We start from the raw sequence: 15622 nt of genomic DNA, 5'->3' as shown, positions 1-15622 counted from the left end.
AGAATTTTTATATTTGTGCCTTTTCTGTCCGGTAAAGCAGTTTGAACTGCTGGTGTATGATATGTGTATGTGTATGATCTTGCCTCTGCGCTTATTCTTCTTGATCTTTCTTCTGCTTTTGATACCATCAATCACAACGTTTTAATAACTCGTCTCTCTGAAATAGGTCTTTCTGGTTTAGTCTTAGCCTGGTTTAAATCATACTTAACTGATAGATTGCACTTTGTACGTATTGGTAAATCAACATCTGCCACTGCTAAAATTGAACATGGTGTCCCTCAGGGCTCTGTTCTTGGTCCACTCCTCTTTATCCTGTATATCTTACCACTTGGTTCTATCATACAACACTATGGACTCAGTTTTCATTTCTATGCTGATGACACTCAACTCTACCTAAATTACAAACCTTGCTCTTCTTTCCCCCCTGCTTCTCTTACTAGCTGTCTTCACCATATCAATTCTTGGCTGCATTCTAACTTTCTAAAGCTAAATCCCCACAAAACGGAATTCCTGCTCCTTGGCACTAAATCTGTGGTTTCCTCTCTTTCTCCCTCCTCTCTCTCTATTGCTGGTGTTTCTATTTCCCCATCCCTCACTGTGCGTAACCTTGGTGTGCTGTTTGATCCTTTATTGTCCTTTCTTCCCCAAATAAGATCAATCTCTAAGTCTGCCTTCTTTCACCTACGAAACATTGCTCGTCTGCGTCCCTTTCTTTCCTCTGTGGCTGCTGAAACCCTTGTTCACGCTTTTATTTCCTCCAGACTTGATTACTGTAACTCTCTGCTCTTTGGTCTTCCTGCTAAATCTATCCACCTTCTTCAATGTGTTCAAAATTCTGCTGCTAGGATGCTCACTCGCTCCAAAAAAACGGATCACATTACACCTGTCCTTGCCCAACTTCACTGGTTACCCATCTCCAAACGTATTCAATACAAAGTCCTCATACTTACTTTCAAAGCACTTTATGGTCTTGGTCCAATATACTTACAAAACCTGATACATCGGTACACCCCCTCACGCTCTTTACGGTCTACTGATGCTGGTCTCCTGATTGTCCCCAGCTTCAGGCTCTCTACCATGGGTGGAAGATCCTTTTCTGTCTCTGCTCCCCTACTTTGGAATTCTCTCCCTCTTTCCCTGCGTTCTACTTCTTCTTTTACAGAATTCAAATCCCTACTCAAAACTCATCTATTTACCAAACATTTCTCTACTGTTTCATAAGCTTCATTAACTTATGTAAATCTACATTTATTATATTATTATTGTGTCCTATCATTTATGTATTCATGCGTCTCTCATGTGTCTGTCTCTAATATTGTATCTTGATGTATTTTTCTATTTTGTAAAGCGTCCTTGGGTATTGTGAAAGGCGCTATATAAGTCCAACTTATTATTATTATTATTATTATGTGCTGTATAAATAAAGATTATTATTATTATTATTATTGGGTCATTCCTACAATTCGGTGCCTTTTGTGTCCCCAGTACTGATCAATGTATTTATTAAGTAAATTTTAAACAATACAATTTCTAAACATCTTACTGGAATAATGAACACTTTCAAATACTGAAAACAAAGTTTTCTACCCACAAAATAAAATGACTGTATACATTTTACACTGTTTTTATACCTTAAATACCAGAGGTTTTCCCACGTCCCCAGTACTGTACATTCTGATTTAGTGATGATATATGAGGTTTAATCATGAAAATATCTCAGTCTTTCAATACTGTTTAAAAGCTTTGATTAAGTCCCTCTAAACCCTGGATTTGTTTCTTTATGAGTTTGATTTTATTGCTGATTATGAGGGTTTTTCACACGTCCCTCAAGTTTCTGTCCACCCTGTTATCTTATACTACTATCTCTTAAAATAAAGAGCTGTTTTACATTCCTGGAGCTCACATGATCTTTCTGGAGGGAAAACAACTGTGGAAGATGAGCGGCTTATTAAACTCCTCATTTTAATGTTGTTTTTTCCACATTTTATCCTAAAAGTCTTATACGGTCAACCATAACATGTCCACCCTGTCATGGGATATATGAGAAAAAGCAATACCATTTAATCATTTTAAAAATTATCACATTATCACAATTTGGAGAATTCTTTATCCAAATTCACTTTTATGCTAGCATGGTTTTGCTCACTCGCTAGCTAATGGCTAATATTACGTCAGAATGTCCACCCTGTTACGGTCCACCCTGTTACAACCTAATACGTAACAGGCTGGACGTCACAGTGTATATGAGGTGCATGTGTGATTTAGCTTGACCAATATTAGTGTGGAAAAGTATAACACATCCTTTTTATAATAAAACATGAAAAACAAATTAAAAGTGTTTCATTTTCAAAAAGTTTTAAGGTCCAAAAGGCACCAAATCCCAGGAATGACCCTATTATGAAGTATAATTAGGGCCACTGTTAGACTTTGTACCGTATAAGTTGTGAAATGATTTTAAGAATAAAGACATATAGTTTTTTCAAAATCGAAACCTTTTATTCTTGAAACTGAAACTTAGACAATTTTATTCTCGAAATCATAACTTATTCTTAAAATTATTTTGACTGTTCTCAAAATCATTAAAACTTGCAGGATATTCTGCTAGCACACCAGCGCCGAGATTCTGAACTACTCGGTCCGAAGCTTGGCGTTGCCACCGGTCGGCTGGGCGCCATCTAGCAGGCATAATTGGCAGTGCCTGCAGGGAGGGATGACCGGCATGGTCTTCAAATCCTGTGTAAGGACCCTGATTGGCAGATAGAGGCGCCTGTGCAGAGTGAATGGGTGAAAAGGGTTCCATTAAGGGCTATGCGCGGGTCGTCTGAGGCGTGAGCAGCAATATACCCATGTCGACTGCAAAAAATCGGGGATCCTCAGCAGTGGAAGACAAACTAACTACCCTGAATTGGGAGAAAATAAATCATTAAAACTTGATTCTCAAAATCATTAAAACTTTATTCTCACAATCTTAACATTTTAACATTATTCATGAAAAGATTTATCTTTTATTAATGAAATAATTTTAACTTTATTCTTGAAATTATTTAAACTTTATTCTCAAAGTTGAAACAAACACCAGCTTAATCAAACAAAAAAATAACAAGGTAAGAATAGCTCAGTGCCAACACTTTTGTAGCATTTACATTTTCAGCAGACGCTTTTATCCAAAGCGACTTATGGTACTGTGACAGTATATTGTGTAAGCAATTGAAGGTTATGGGCCTTGTTCAGGGGCCCGACAGTGGCAACCTGGCAGTGGTGGGGCTTGAACCAGCGACCTTTTGATTGCTAGTCCAATACTTTAACCACTAAGCTACAACTGCCCTTAGGAGCAGAAAAAAAAATATCATTAAGTTTATTAATGCTTCAACAAACCAAACACAGACTAAGTCCCGGAGAGTGAGTGGGAAACTCGACTGTAAACTCTCGAGTTTTTATTTGTTTATAAAAATCCTAATCATATAAATCACAATTTCTTCTATATGTCTAATTTGGACAGCAAGCATTAAGAAGGTTCTGCTTAATATGTCCATTGAAATCTCCAACCTGTAAACTAGTAAAAAAAATACTAATCAAAACTGTACAAATGTACTAATTTAAACAAGCTTCTGATGAGAGGGTTAAATCCCAGAGCTCAGAGTCGACTAACCATGAGGCTCAGTAAAAAGAATAAGACTGAAAAACATGTGATGTACTGAACAAAGGAATGAAAACAATTCACTTCACACCTGATTCTGATTCAACTTTTCAGTCAGATGATGCTGATTATAAGATGATATGATTTGTAATAAAAAGAAGAAAACTCTGTATGCCATGAAGAAGCATGTTTACTATGTGTGTGTTTATGTGATGGTCAGCTGTGTGAACATGTGGGTGTTGAACATGATGCATTGTAATAACTTTACTGACCTCTAGTGTAGGAGAAGACTCGGTGCTGCTCCGTCTCAAACATCTAATGTAAAAAAAAAGACAAAAACCACCTCTGATGTGCACTGTTTGTTCGTAGCTGAGATAATTATAAGTGTGTGTGCATATCATATATATTTAAATCTTCTCAACTCAACTTCTCAAATTTGTTTAACGTATAGCTCTGTCCCCTCACAGTAAGAGGGTCTTGGGTTCTGTGTGGAGTTTGCATGTTCTCTCCGTGTCCCCGTGTCCAAGACATGCAGTCAGGTTAATAAGAGCTACTAGACATTGCCCTGAGTGTATATATGTGTGTGTCTCCGTGTGTGTGTGTTTGCTCTGTGATGGACTGGCAACCTGTCCAGGGTGTTTTGTGCCTTTCAGCCAGTGAATCTGACCCACCATGACCCTGACCAGGATAAAGTGGTGGTAAAACAGACAATGAATGAATGAATGAATGCTTTTGGTCATCTGTGATTTGTTTATTTGCTATGCAGTGAAATAGGTGGGTGATTTCATCATTGTGGCCAGAAGTTGGACATTATATATTTTATACTGTATATTCCAACTCTGCAGAAACAGTTTAGGGAAGGCCCTTTTCTGAGATCTATAAAGTCATGAAGATAAGCTCGGTTTAAAGAAACTCCAGTGTCCTGCACAGAGCTCTGACCTCAGCCGCACTCAACAGCTTTGAGATGAACCGGAACATCGACTGAGGCTTTCTTGACTAACATCAGTGCCCAGCCATACAGATGCTCTTTTGACCAAAGGGGTACAAATTCCCATTTGTAAAAAACCTTCTCAGAAGAGCGGCTGTTGTTCCAGTTGAAAAGATCACATACAGGTCTCTCTGTTTTAATAGCACTTGGTTTTGAAATGTGACGTCAAACAAGCTCATAGTCCAGTGTCCAAATACTTTTAACCATATAGTGTAGCTTGTAATAGAAAGCTAATTTAAATACAGTATATGAAATATCAGCGTAACTTCTGTTAAAGCAGTCTGGACATTTCTATATATAAAAAAAAAATACATTCCAGGATGTTTGTGTATATGTATAAATTTATTATATCTTCATTTACACTGAGACATTTAAATCACATCTATTAGAATCGCAGTTATCATCATCATAGTACAAAAATAGGCTGGCAGTTCAATTCAGAAACATAAAAAATTGCAGCATTAGAACATGTTATAAAATACAGAGGCTGCTTCTTCAAAAAATAAACATCACACAGCGCTGTGAAGAAGTATGTGCCCCCTTTTCAATTTCAATTTCACACTTCTGTGTTTCAGATCGTCGAACTACTTTTAATATTAAAATAATGAAGTCACAGACTGTTGTTTAGTGATTTATTAAAGAGAAAATGCTGTTCGGCTCTATCTGGTCCCATGTGTAAAAGTAATCGCCCCCCTTAGCTGCTAAATTATCCAGTTAACCAGATTCAATTGATACATTTTACAAGCCACACCTGAGCATGGTGTGCATCTAGACATCACTTACATAGAAGAGGGTCTCAAAAGCAGCACGTTCTAAAGAGATTTAAATACAAATGACGAATAAATTCACTGAAATGTACCAGTATTGAGGCTCTGTGACTCTGGCGAACCACAGTGAGAGCCATTATCCACATTTTGAGAGCGCGGAACAGCGATTAACTTTCCCAGAAGTGTCCCGTCTATAAAATATGACCAAGAACACCGAGACGATTCATCTAGGAGGCCACTAAAGAACCCAGATGTACATGAAAAGAATAAGGTGGAATGTTTTGGAAGACATGGGTCCCACATTCTACCATAAGAACATCCTAATACCAGCAGTCAAACATGGTCTCTACCAGAAAATCCTAAAAGCGCAAGAACCGGTTGGGTTATGCAGCTCAAAAGAAGCAAAATTAAGGAATTGGGAGAGGTTTGGAAGTCCTGGTTTGAATCCCAATGAGATGCTGTGACCCTAAATGGGCAGTTCAAGCTGGAACACCTTTCAGTGTAGGCAAGGGTGGCACAATCAGGTTCATCAAATGGAATGATGGTTTATTTTATATTAAAATTAGTCAGAAGATCTGAAACATCTAAAATCAGACAGAATCTAGTGTGGGTCAAATACTTTTTCACAGCACCGCATGAAAGTCTGAGATGCCCTGTTGGTAGTGTTTAGCCCTTCAGTATTGGAAACATGGGAACGATCAGACCTGAGGGGGTCGGTCCAGGGTCTGTCAGGACAACATATCACCAGACTATAAAACTGGCAGGCTACTGGTCAGGGTCTCAGAGTAACAGGCAGGAGCAGTGAACTTTTTTGTCTTTCTGAAGCAGCCCACACTGACTGGTAGCGAAGGTGTTCACCAGATTCCAGAAGTTCTCGAAGCTGACTCCCTGCCCGTCTGCCACGCCCATCTCCTTCAGCATATTGTTCAGGCTCTCCTGATCCCCAGCAGACTGGAAAAAATAATCATTCCTGTTATAAAATGTACATTAAAACCACCTCCTTGTTTCTACACTCACTGTCCATTTTATCAGCTCCACTTACCATATAGAAGCACTTTGTAGTTCTACAATTACTGACTGTAGTCCATCTGTTTCCCTACATACTTTTTAGCCTGCTTTCACCCTGTTCTTCAATGGTCAGGTGGTGGATGATTCTCAGCACTGCAGTGACACTGACATGGTGGTGGTGTGTTAGTGTGTGTTGTGCTGGTATGAGTGGATCAGACACAGCAATGCTGTCACTGCTGGACTGAGAATAGTCCACCAACCAAAAATATCCAGCCAACAGCGCCCCGTGGGCAGCGTCCTGTGACCACTGATGAAGGTCTAGAAGATGAGCGACTCAGACAGCAGCAATAGATGAGCGATCGTCTCTGACTTTACATCTACAAGGTGGACCGACTAGGTAGGAGTGTCTAATAGAGTGGACAGTGAGTGGACACGGTGTTTAAAACTCCAGCAGTGCTGCTGTGTCTGATCCACTCATACCAGCACAACACACACTAACACACCACCACCATGGTGTCAGTGTCACTGCAGTGCTGAGAATCATCCACCACCTAAATAATACCTGCTCTGTGGGGGTCCTGTGGGGGTCCTGACCATTGAAGAACAACATGAAAGGGGGTAACAAAGCATGTAGAGAAACATATGGACTACAGTCAGTAATTGTAGAACTACAAAGTGCTTCTATATGGTAAGTGGCAGCCCATCATTCCCATTAACTACCAGTCCAGAATTTTTAGCTGAGGCTGCAGTGTAGTCCAGGTTCCCGCTGCACTGTATTTGCATTGTGTTGTAAATAATAACTTTTACTTTCGCTTTTACTGCGCATAACGTGTTCTCAGCAAACAAGACACACAGCTACGTGCTTGAGCGGCATTTGTCAGACATCGTAGTGTAGGAAGACGCTTGTTAACTGTTCGGAAACGTTAACGAGCAAAACTGTTCCTGATCGGCGCCCCAACCCACTAACTCTACATAATGATCAGAACTTGGGGCGCTCGGGTGGCGCAGGGTAAAGTACGCCAGCCCACTACCGCTGAGATCTGAGGATACAGGGTTCAAATCTTAGCGGCGCTATCGGTCTATCAAGCGTCTGCAAGGCCATGACTGACTGATATCTGAGGGCTGGCTGAAACAGAATAGCTACTGTGAGTAAGTGTACTTGTATGTGCACTCTTATGTGCAGGTCCCAATCCCGGATAGAAATATCCCTAAAATATTGATTAGGAACGCATTCTTCATTTAGCTTCATTTAGTCGCCCACCTTCAAGCCAAATCCCCCTACTTGATTCTCCAAAAGATCGTTTCCGGCTTTGTGAGACTTCAAGGGTTAAATACGAGGTCAAGTACAGGCCAGACCGAATTCTAACCCCCTGTTTTACTCCCCACGGGCGTAAAACGAACAAAATGTTTTCCTTGAATCCTTTTCTGAGCTGAAATGAAAATACCTTGGCTACGGTGGGCAGTTCTTTGGTAAGCATGCCCTGGAACTCCTCGACGCTCAGGGTGGGGCTGTCGTTAGCCGACGCCGCGTGGAACTGGGTCACCAGGGAATTGATGGCCAATTCAAGATCTGTGTACTGAAAAACAGAAGCAGAGTTTTACATTAGTATTATTTTTATATCACAGGCAAAACAAAGCAGCTGACCGCTTCTTTTCACCTGCCAGGGGCGGGGTCTTACAGAGCGCAATATCAATATCAGCCGCCTTGATGTGTCAACAGAGGCCGCACCTACACCAGCGAGGAGGAATGCCGTTCCTGCAGTTGTCCCTCCCCCTACATGCACACCCAACCAAACGTGTCTGTGTAGGCGCCCGGCCGGCTGATAGCACAGACATACGGCCAAAAATATGTGAACACACATCCTAAATATTGGGTTTGGGAGTATCCTTTACACCCATTGCTATCGGGTGTATAAGATCTATAAAATTCCACATTTGTAGCAGCGGTTTAGGGAAGGCACCGTTCTGTTCCCGCATGACCGTGCCCCTGGGTGATGTTTATGATTCTGCAAGCTTATGGTCAGATATCAGATGTGTGGTCAGATCAGCTATAAAAATATAAATAAAAATACCTGCGATAATTTTTTTACTCATTAAACATCATACTAATAAAAAAACAAAATGTAATCACTAGGGATGTAACGATACACTCTACCCACGATGCGATTCACAATACTACTTTTGAAATTGAAAAAAATGAAAATGAAATTGAAGACAAATGATGACAAAGTTTCCTTTTATTATTTCACTTTAAAAAATACAAAATAAAATGCTGTATTTGTGCTTATCTTTTATTTATCTAAATAATTATGTCCTTTTATTTTTGAGGTAGGTACAAACTATGCAAAACGATGCTGCACATTTCCCTTTTTGTGTAAAAAAAAAAAAACTGAAATGAATTGAATCCCACATTAAATAAATAAATGAATAATACAAATAAAGAAAGTATCCCCACATAAATACATTTGGCTGGAAAATTCCGAACCTGGCAACCCTGTAGTGACGTCAACCAGGCGATGTAAATAGTGCCAGCGCCCTCTGCTGTTTAAAGTGAATATCGATTCATTATACATGTAAGCCGATTTGAATCGTTACACGTTTGAGTCTTGTGGTGCATCGTTACATCCCTAGTAATCACGGTGTATTAAGGACACAAACCGTATAAAATAATAAAAACAAAGTGCTGCAAGCAGGTATTAGTGCTTATTCACGAATACTTTTAAGCATGTCGCCCAACTCTGATTCTAATCTACCAGCGGTGGTAAAACATGGAAATGAAATGAAATGGTATATTGGTTGTTGTTTATATTTCACAGATTGGTTTTGCATCATACGTTGCCTTCCACGCATTGGTGGATTCTAGACCAGTGATGGCATAGTTACCTTTAAAAAGTAACTTAGTTACTTTATTGATTACTTGATTTTAAAAGTAACTAAGTTAGATTACAAGTTACTTTATTAGTTACATTCAGCAGCTGCCGTAATGCAACTGGAGCTGCGTCGGCGATTGAAGCGGAATAAGAAACAAGAAAGACGCGGAAAACGGCGTCCTCTGTTCACAAGTGTAAGTAAGATAAATAAAATAACATTTTTAAAGACAAATAAATAACAAAAAGACGATAAATATCCAAAATTTTGGCGAGTGGGGTTTGTAATGAGTTTGTAACTATGGTGATATTACGTCATCACGTCCCTACGTGTAGTACGTATCGGTGTTGTGTGCATACTGCACACTTCTGTACTGAAAGTATGTACTTCTTTACCGGCCGAGTAGTGCATACTTCCTCCAATCTAGTGCACACTCTGTAAGTATGCGATTCCGGACGCAGCTCGTGACTTATTTGTCGCATAGGCCAGACGTCACTCTCCGAGACGCAAAAATAGTAACGCACAGTAACTTGGATAAGTAACTTTAATCTGATTACTGGATTGGAAATAGTAACGCGTTAGATTACTTGTTACTGAAAAATGTGGTCAGATTTGACACCAGTGTTCTAGACCGACCCTAAATCAGCGGTCACACTGAGATTTTGAGCACTTGATGTTTTTGGTCACGGTAGCACGTAATTTGCTGCCTGCAAGCATGTCACGTTGAGCATTCCAATACCACCCATTCTCACTCAAGACCAGTGAAGCAGCAACATCAGACCGACCATCAAAGCGTGTCACCCTGGCTCAATAACAACCTTGTACAAAGCAGTACTACAGCTCTTGAGACTGAAAAACAGATGCATGATGGTACACCACAAAGTACCTGAGTTTAGAGCTTACAAACACTGTGGTCTTATGTATTGACCATGAGCTTTTTTTGGACATCCTGTTGCACAATCACAGGCGTCAATACAGAGCCTGGCTTTGCAGCTATAACAGGCTTTGCTCGATCTGTGGAAATTTGTGCCCGTTTAGCCAACTATTTGTAAGGTCAGGCATTGAACGTTCACGTTTTACCATGTGGTCATAGGACGTTAGGGTGAATCTCGAGTAGTTTATTGCTTGGATGTGTGTTCCAGTTGCCATTTATTTTTAACGTAGTTATTTACGAGGGGTCTGATGTCCGTTGGTGCAGGTTTGAGATGAATGATTTTGTAGGGTTCTCGTCTCATGTTTAAAGTTTAATTCATCCCACTGGTGTTGGATGGGCTGGAAGTCTGAGGGATATTTGCGAGCCATTGAAGTTCCTCCACACCAAACTCGTTAAACTATGTCCTAATGGACCACATAGGAGCAGTCATCAACAAAGTTGAAACAAGTGCTGGACGGTATGACGGTATATTCTGTATACCGTCTTTGATTCCTCATACCGTATGGATTTTTTAAATACCGCCATAGTAGTGAATAATACAACAGCTGTGGGCTTGAGTAGGCAGCAAATCATATAATATAGATATATAGATAAGAGAGAGTTCCTCAATATGGTGAAAAAAAATTAACAAAAACAGATGGAGGATGAAGAGAGGAGGACCAAATATGCACCGGAAGAACCTGCCAAAGAAACAAGGCGTGTCGACAGTTTAGAACAGATTAAAACACTCTATACTGCACGATCTGTCGAGCCACGACTGTTACAAACAACGACATTACGAACGCAGTAACGATCCACACATGCAAGGACACGATTCCTCTATAGAGAGTCGAGACAGAAGCTTCAGAGCGATAGATAAGTAGAACTCTGGATTCCAGGTCTGTCTTACAGGGTGAAAATACTTCATGTCAGTCGCTAAACAAACGTTATAAGCGAACTGGAAGCTGAGATATTCAAAGTCATCCACTTTTCTACAACAGACCTGTGGTCAAGTTGTACAGTGTAGAGCTGGGCGGTTCCTGAATCACCCGGGTTAATGATTCGAATCTTTGTACTGAATCAGGAATCACGAGTCTGAAATCTCAATTAACCTGGATCCTACGAGTCCTCTGACTGGCTGCTGTACACAAGTACACAAGGCGAGTGAGCAGAATCACCGGAAACACCGCGGACTCAGATGATTTGGCTGAACCGACTTCACTCCAGTCCGTGAATCTAATAAAGTAATAAGTTAAATATTCCAATAAACAAGCGGTTAAACACAGTGGTGTTCGTGCTACTTTAGTACTGTACCACATAAGGAGTATCACAGCCCCCATGGTCCCTTTAAACCCTTGACCCATTAATATACCCATATGATCGGTAGGTGAGTCCACCCCCCCTCTCCCACATGATCAAGATTCCACTTAGAAAAAAGTGTTTATCTAGTCAAGTCAAGTCAACTTTATTTATATAGCGCTTTTTACAATAGACATTGTCTCAAAGCAACTTTACAAAATCCAGGACCAACAGATACAAAAACCCCTGTTGAGCAAGCCGAGGGCGACTGTGGCAAGGAAAAACTCCCTGAAAATGACAGGAAGAAACCTTGAGAGGAACCAGACTCACCAGCGCCCGTCCTTCTTGGGTGGCCTGGAGGATACTTTACATAAGTAGGATTTACACAAATCACAGAATTAAATGAACTAAAAGTTATAGTTATTTACAGAAGATGAGTGCACGGAAGACTCAAGTGACTCAAGTGACCCAAGTGAACCGGATCACATTACTGAGTGACTCAGATTAACCCGAGTCCATAAAATGAACCGAATTTACCACCACTAATACAGTGGAGTTTTCAAACTTTGGTTTATTTGCTAAACGGAGAGCCAACGGTAATAGTACAACACTTAAATATTACATTATAATAAACATTGTATTTATTGCACCTGTTTCATGTGTACTGATTCCATCATATATTGTGTCAGTTTGTGGGGCCGGGCAAAGCTTACAGTCCTCAGAAGCTTCATTATATACATGGGGAAATTAAAACCCCAGTGTAAAATCTGCCACAGACGTATAAAAAGTCCCAGTCATACCAAAAATAAATACAGTGAAACCGTCAGAATCTTAAAAAATACCGTGATACAAATTTTTGGTCATACCGCCCAGCCCTACTTGAAACCATATAATTAACTTTGATATAGTTGTATGATTATAACACCTGCTGGCAGTGGGTGTGGCCGGAACACCTAAACTCAATACCGTCGTCCATATAGTGTATACTATCACAAAGGACTGGAGATCACGATCCTTAAACAGACTCACTCGTCATGTCCAGGCTGCATATACAGGTCTAGTGTTAAATAGTCCCTGGGCGCTACCTGGTTTGAAAACCACCGATCTGTGGAACACAAAAGACAACTGTTGAAACGATGTGATCAGATCTGGCTGGCTCCTTGACGTTCCTCCAACTAGTCATATTGAAGTCATGTCCTCAGGTCTTTACTGCACAGATCAGGTGTGGGTCAGGTCTGATTAGTTGCTCATGTGCTTTAATAAAGAAGAATATACAGCAGAATCAGGTACCTGAGTTTAGACAATGAAGTTCAGGAAGCAGGCAAAGCAGGTTGGGTCAGAGTACACTGTTCATCACACAAAGCACGACTATTTGCTTTTTGGGCGTTGGCCAGCATACAATCTTAACTGGTATAGACACAGTGAGGAAAGCTTTCCCTCAGGTTACATATAAACCATGCATTAGGACAGTTAGGACCAGGTGACTGGTGTAAAACTAGTTATGTGAGGACATTAAGGTATTATATTAGAGTATATCTAAGACATTTAAACCTCATGCACTGGTATGAACGCATGTGTGTGTGAGCTGTGTTACCTTTAATGATTCAACTTGATTTGATTGATTTGGACTCGTTTCTGAACAGAACCAGCAGACAACACACTGACACACAATCCTAAAAGTTATGGGACACCACAACGAGTTGAAATCTATTCCACAAGAGGACGAATTTGTTTATCTGGTTGGTAAAGTGAGTTCAGACTGAAACCCATTAAAGTTATTTGACTCACCGCACCGAGTTCGGTTTACGGAGTCATTTAGGGAGCAGAAAGCGCAGAATAAGGTTCTCACTCACCTTCGGGGTCTTGTTGTCCATGTTCTCCACCAGTCTACAGCCTTCTACGAGAGAAGTTGAGTACGAGTGTTTTTTTAGCGCCCAGAGTGCGGAGAGGTTCACTAACCTCCTCCCTTTCCACGTCAGTCCCTCACACCTCACTGGAGAGTCGCTTCGGGAGTCGATTTGCTGAGTCGATTCTTTTGAACTTCGGCGACTAAACCGATCACTGAGTTATTTGACCATTCGTTCGTTCTTTGTTTTACCACAGCTTTATCTTTGCATGTTCTCCCCGTGTCTGCGTGGGTTTACTCCGGGTGCTCCGGTTTCCTCCCACAGTCCAAAGACATGCAAATGAGGTGAACTGGAGGCACTAAATTGTCCATTCGATACAACTGATGAATCTTGTGTAATGAGTAACTGTCATGAATGTAAGCAAAGTGTAAAACATGACGTTAAAACCCTAATAAACAAACAAACAAACAAACAAACCACCGCTTTATCCTGGTCAGGCTCACGGTGGGTGTAATTCACTGGGCGAATAATCCAATAAACCTGACTGCATGTCTTTGGACTGTTGGAGGAAACCGGAGCACCAGTAGGAAACCCACATAGACACGGGGAGAACATGCAAACTCCACACAGAAAGGATCCGGACTGCTCCACCTGGGAATCAAACCCAGGACCTTCTTAGGAAACACCCTGGACAGGTCACCAGTGCATCACACACACACACACACACACACAGGTCAGTTTTAGTAGCTCTAATTGGCTGCATGTATTTGGACTTGTGGAAGGAAACCGGAGCACCTGTATGAAACCCACACAGACACAGGGAGAACATGCAAACTCCACACAGAAAGAAATCAAACCCAGGACCTTCTTGCTGTGAGGTGCCAGCTCTACCCACTATGCCACCGTGCTACCCTTACTATAAACTAAAGTTGACAAATGTGTGTGTATATATATAATTATCTTTTGTAATATTAGGCTACATTAATAGAATTGATAGTAGCTTGATCCCCAGGATTTCCTCTCCTAAAACATGCACTATGTAAGTGCCCTGCGATGACTTGGTGCCCTGTCCAGGCCAAGTTATTTCCCATGACACTGAACCCACCACAACCCTGACCATGATAAAGTAGTTAGTCTTATTTTTTGTCAAATCTTAGAGTTAGATTTTGTACAAAGTTTGGAATCAAAGAATCAGAATCAGACTCTTTATTATTCGCCAAGTACCAGATGTACAAGGAATTTCTTTTGGTGCAGGAGTCAAAATACATACATACAAGTTAAATAATAAAAAGGGACACTATATCTAAACGTATAATAAACAATAAACAATATAGCATCAGCATGAACAGTACAACATCAGGCAAAGTGTGCAATGAGGATGTACAGTACGGTGCACTGACAGACTAAGTAAAAATAGAAGAGGTATATTATATATAAACATGGAATAAAATAAACCATAGCAGCGATAGAAATTTGTGCAATAGAGATTATTTACAAGTAGGTAAGGTGCATATGTGCATTAACTGTATAAGGGAAAAATGCGGGAGTAGGCCTTGTTTAGTATGCTGATGGCCTGGGGAAAGAAGCTGTGGAGGTGGTGGTTGGTTCGAGTCTTTAATGCTCTCACTCTTTGTCTCCACTGAGATGAGAACCTCTGAAAAAATGAGGTGTGTGGGGTGTGAGGAGTCTGCCATGATCTTCCCTGCCCTCTTTTTCATCCTAGACGAGTACAGATCTTCTATAGTGAAAGACGACAGCTGATGATTTTCTCTGTAGCTTACGTTTGGTGCGCAGAGACGCCGAGCCGAACCAGGCGGTGATAGAAGATGTGATGACGGACTCGATTATCGCAGTGTAGATAATTGAACCAGCAGAGCTTGAGGCAGTCGAAATTTCTCGAGCTGTCTCAGGAAATACAAGCGAATAACCTGAACATCACGTTTTAGCCCCAAACCTTTAGTTTAACCAAGATCGTGTTGCCTGTTTGGCACTGATCCTTATTTTTAGGCAGATTATTGCAAAAAAAACAAAAAAAAACCCTAGTTTAAATATGTAACATATGCACAGAAACTAGTTCTCTGTGAATCTTCCAAATGTAATATTTGTATATAAGGACTGCAATTCAAAACCTACTTTAATTCTTTATAATCACACTGTAGTTGACAGTAAATGCTTTAAATGTCAAATTAACAACACAGCTGAACAATCCTACACAAAATAAATGTGGCAACTTGAGCAAAACTTGAGCTCTGTTGGTTTGTGCTTGTGAATCGACTCTTCAAACTCACCTAAACG

The 15622-nt window shown here is 40.6% G+C and overlaps 1 protein-coding gene across 1 annotated transcript; it reads right to left on the bottom strand.

The window, feature by feature from the left end:
* Positions 1-4948: 4948 nt before the first annotated feature.
* LOC134310167 (protein S100-A13-like) lies at positions 4949-13452 on the bottom strand. The gene is made up of 3 exons (XM_062991696.1): positions 13334-13452; positions 7846-7977; positions 4949-6343 (listed from the first exon to the last, which is right to left on the bottom strand). The coding sequence occupies exons 1-3, from the start codon at positions 13352-13354 to the stop codon at positions 6173-6175; spliced, it is 324 nt and encodes a 107-aa protein (XP_062847766.1). The 5' UTR covers positions 13355-13452; the 3' UTR covers positions 4949-6172.
* Between the last annotated feature and the right edge of the window lie 2170 nt (positions 13453-15622).

This window comes from Trichomycterus rosablanca, chromosome 3 (assembly GCF_030014385.1).
Source record: "Trichomycterus rosablanca isolate fTriRos1 chromosome 3, fTriRos1.hap1, whole genome shotgun sequence".
In the NCBI taxonomy this organism is placed as follows: domain Eukaryota; kingdom Metazoa; phylum Chordata; class Actinopteri; order Siluriformes; family Trichomycteridae; genus Trichomycterus; species Trichomycterus rosablanca.
This window is presented reverse-complemented; position numbering and strand designations above follow the sequence as displayed.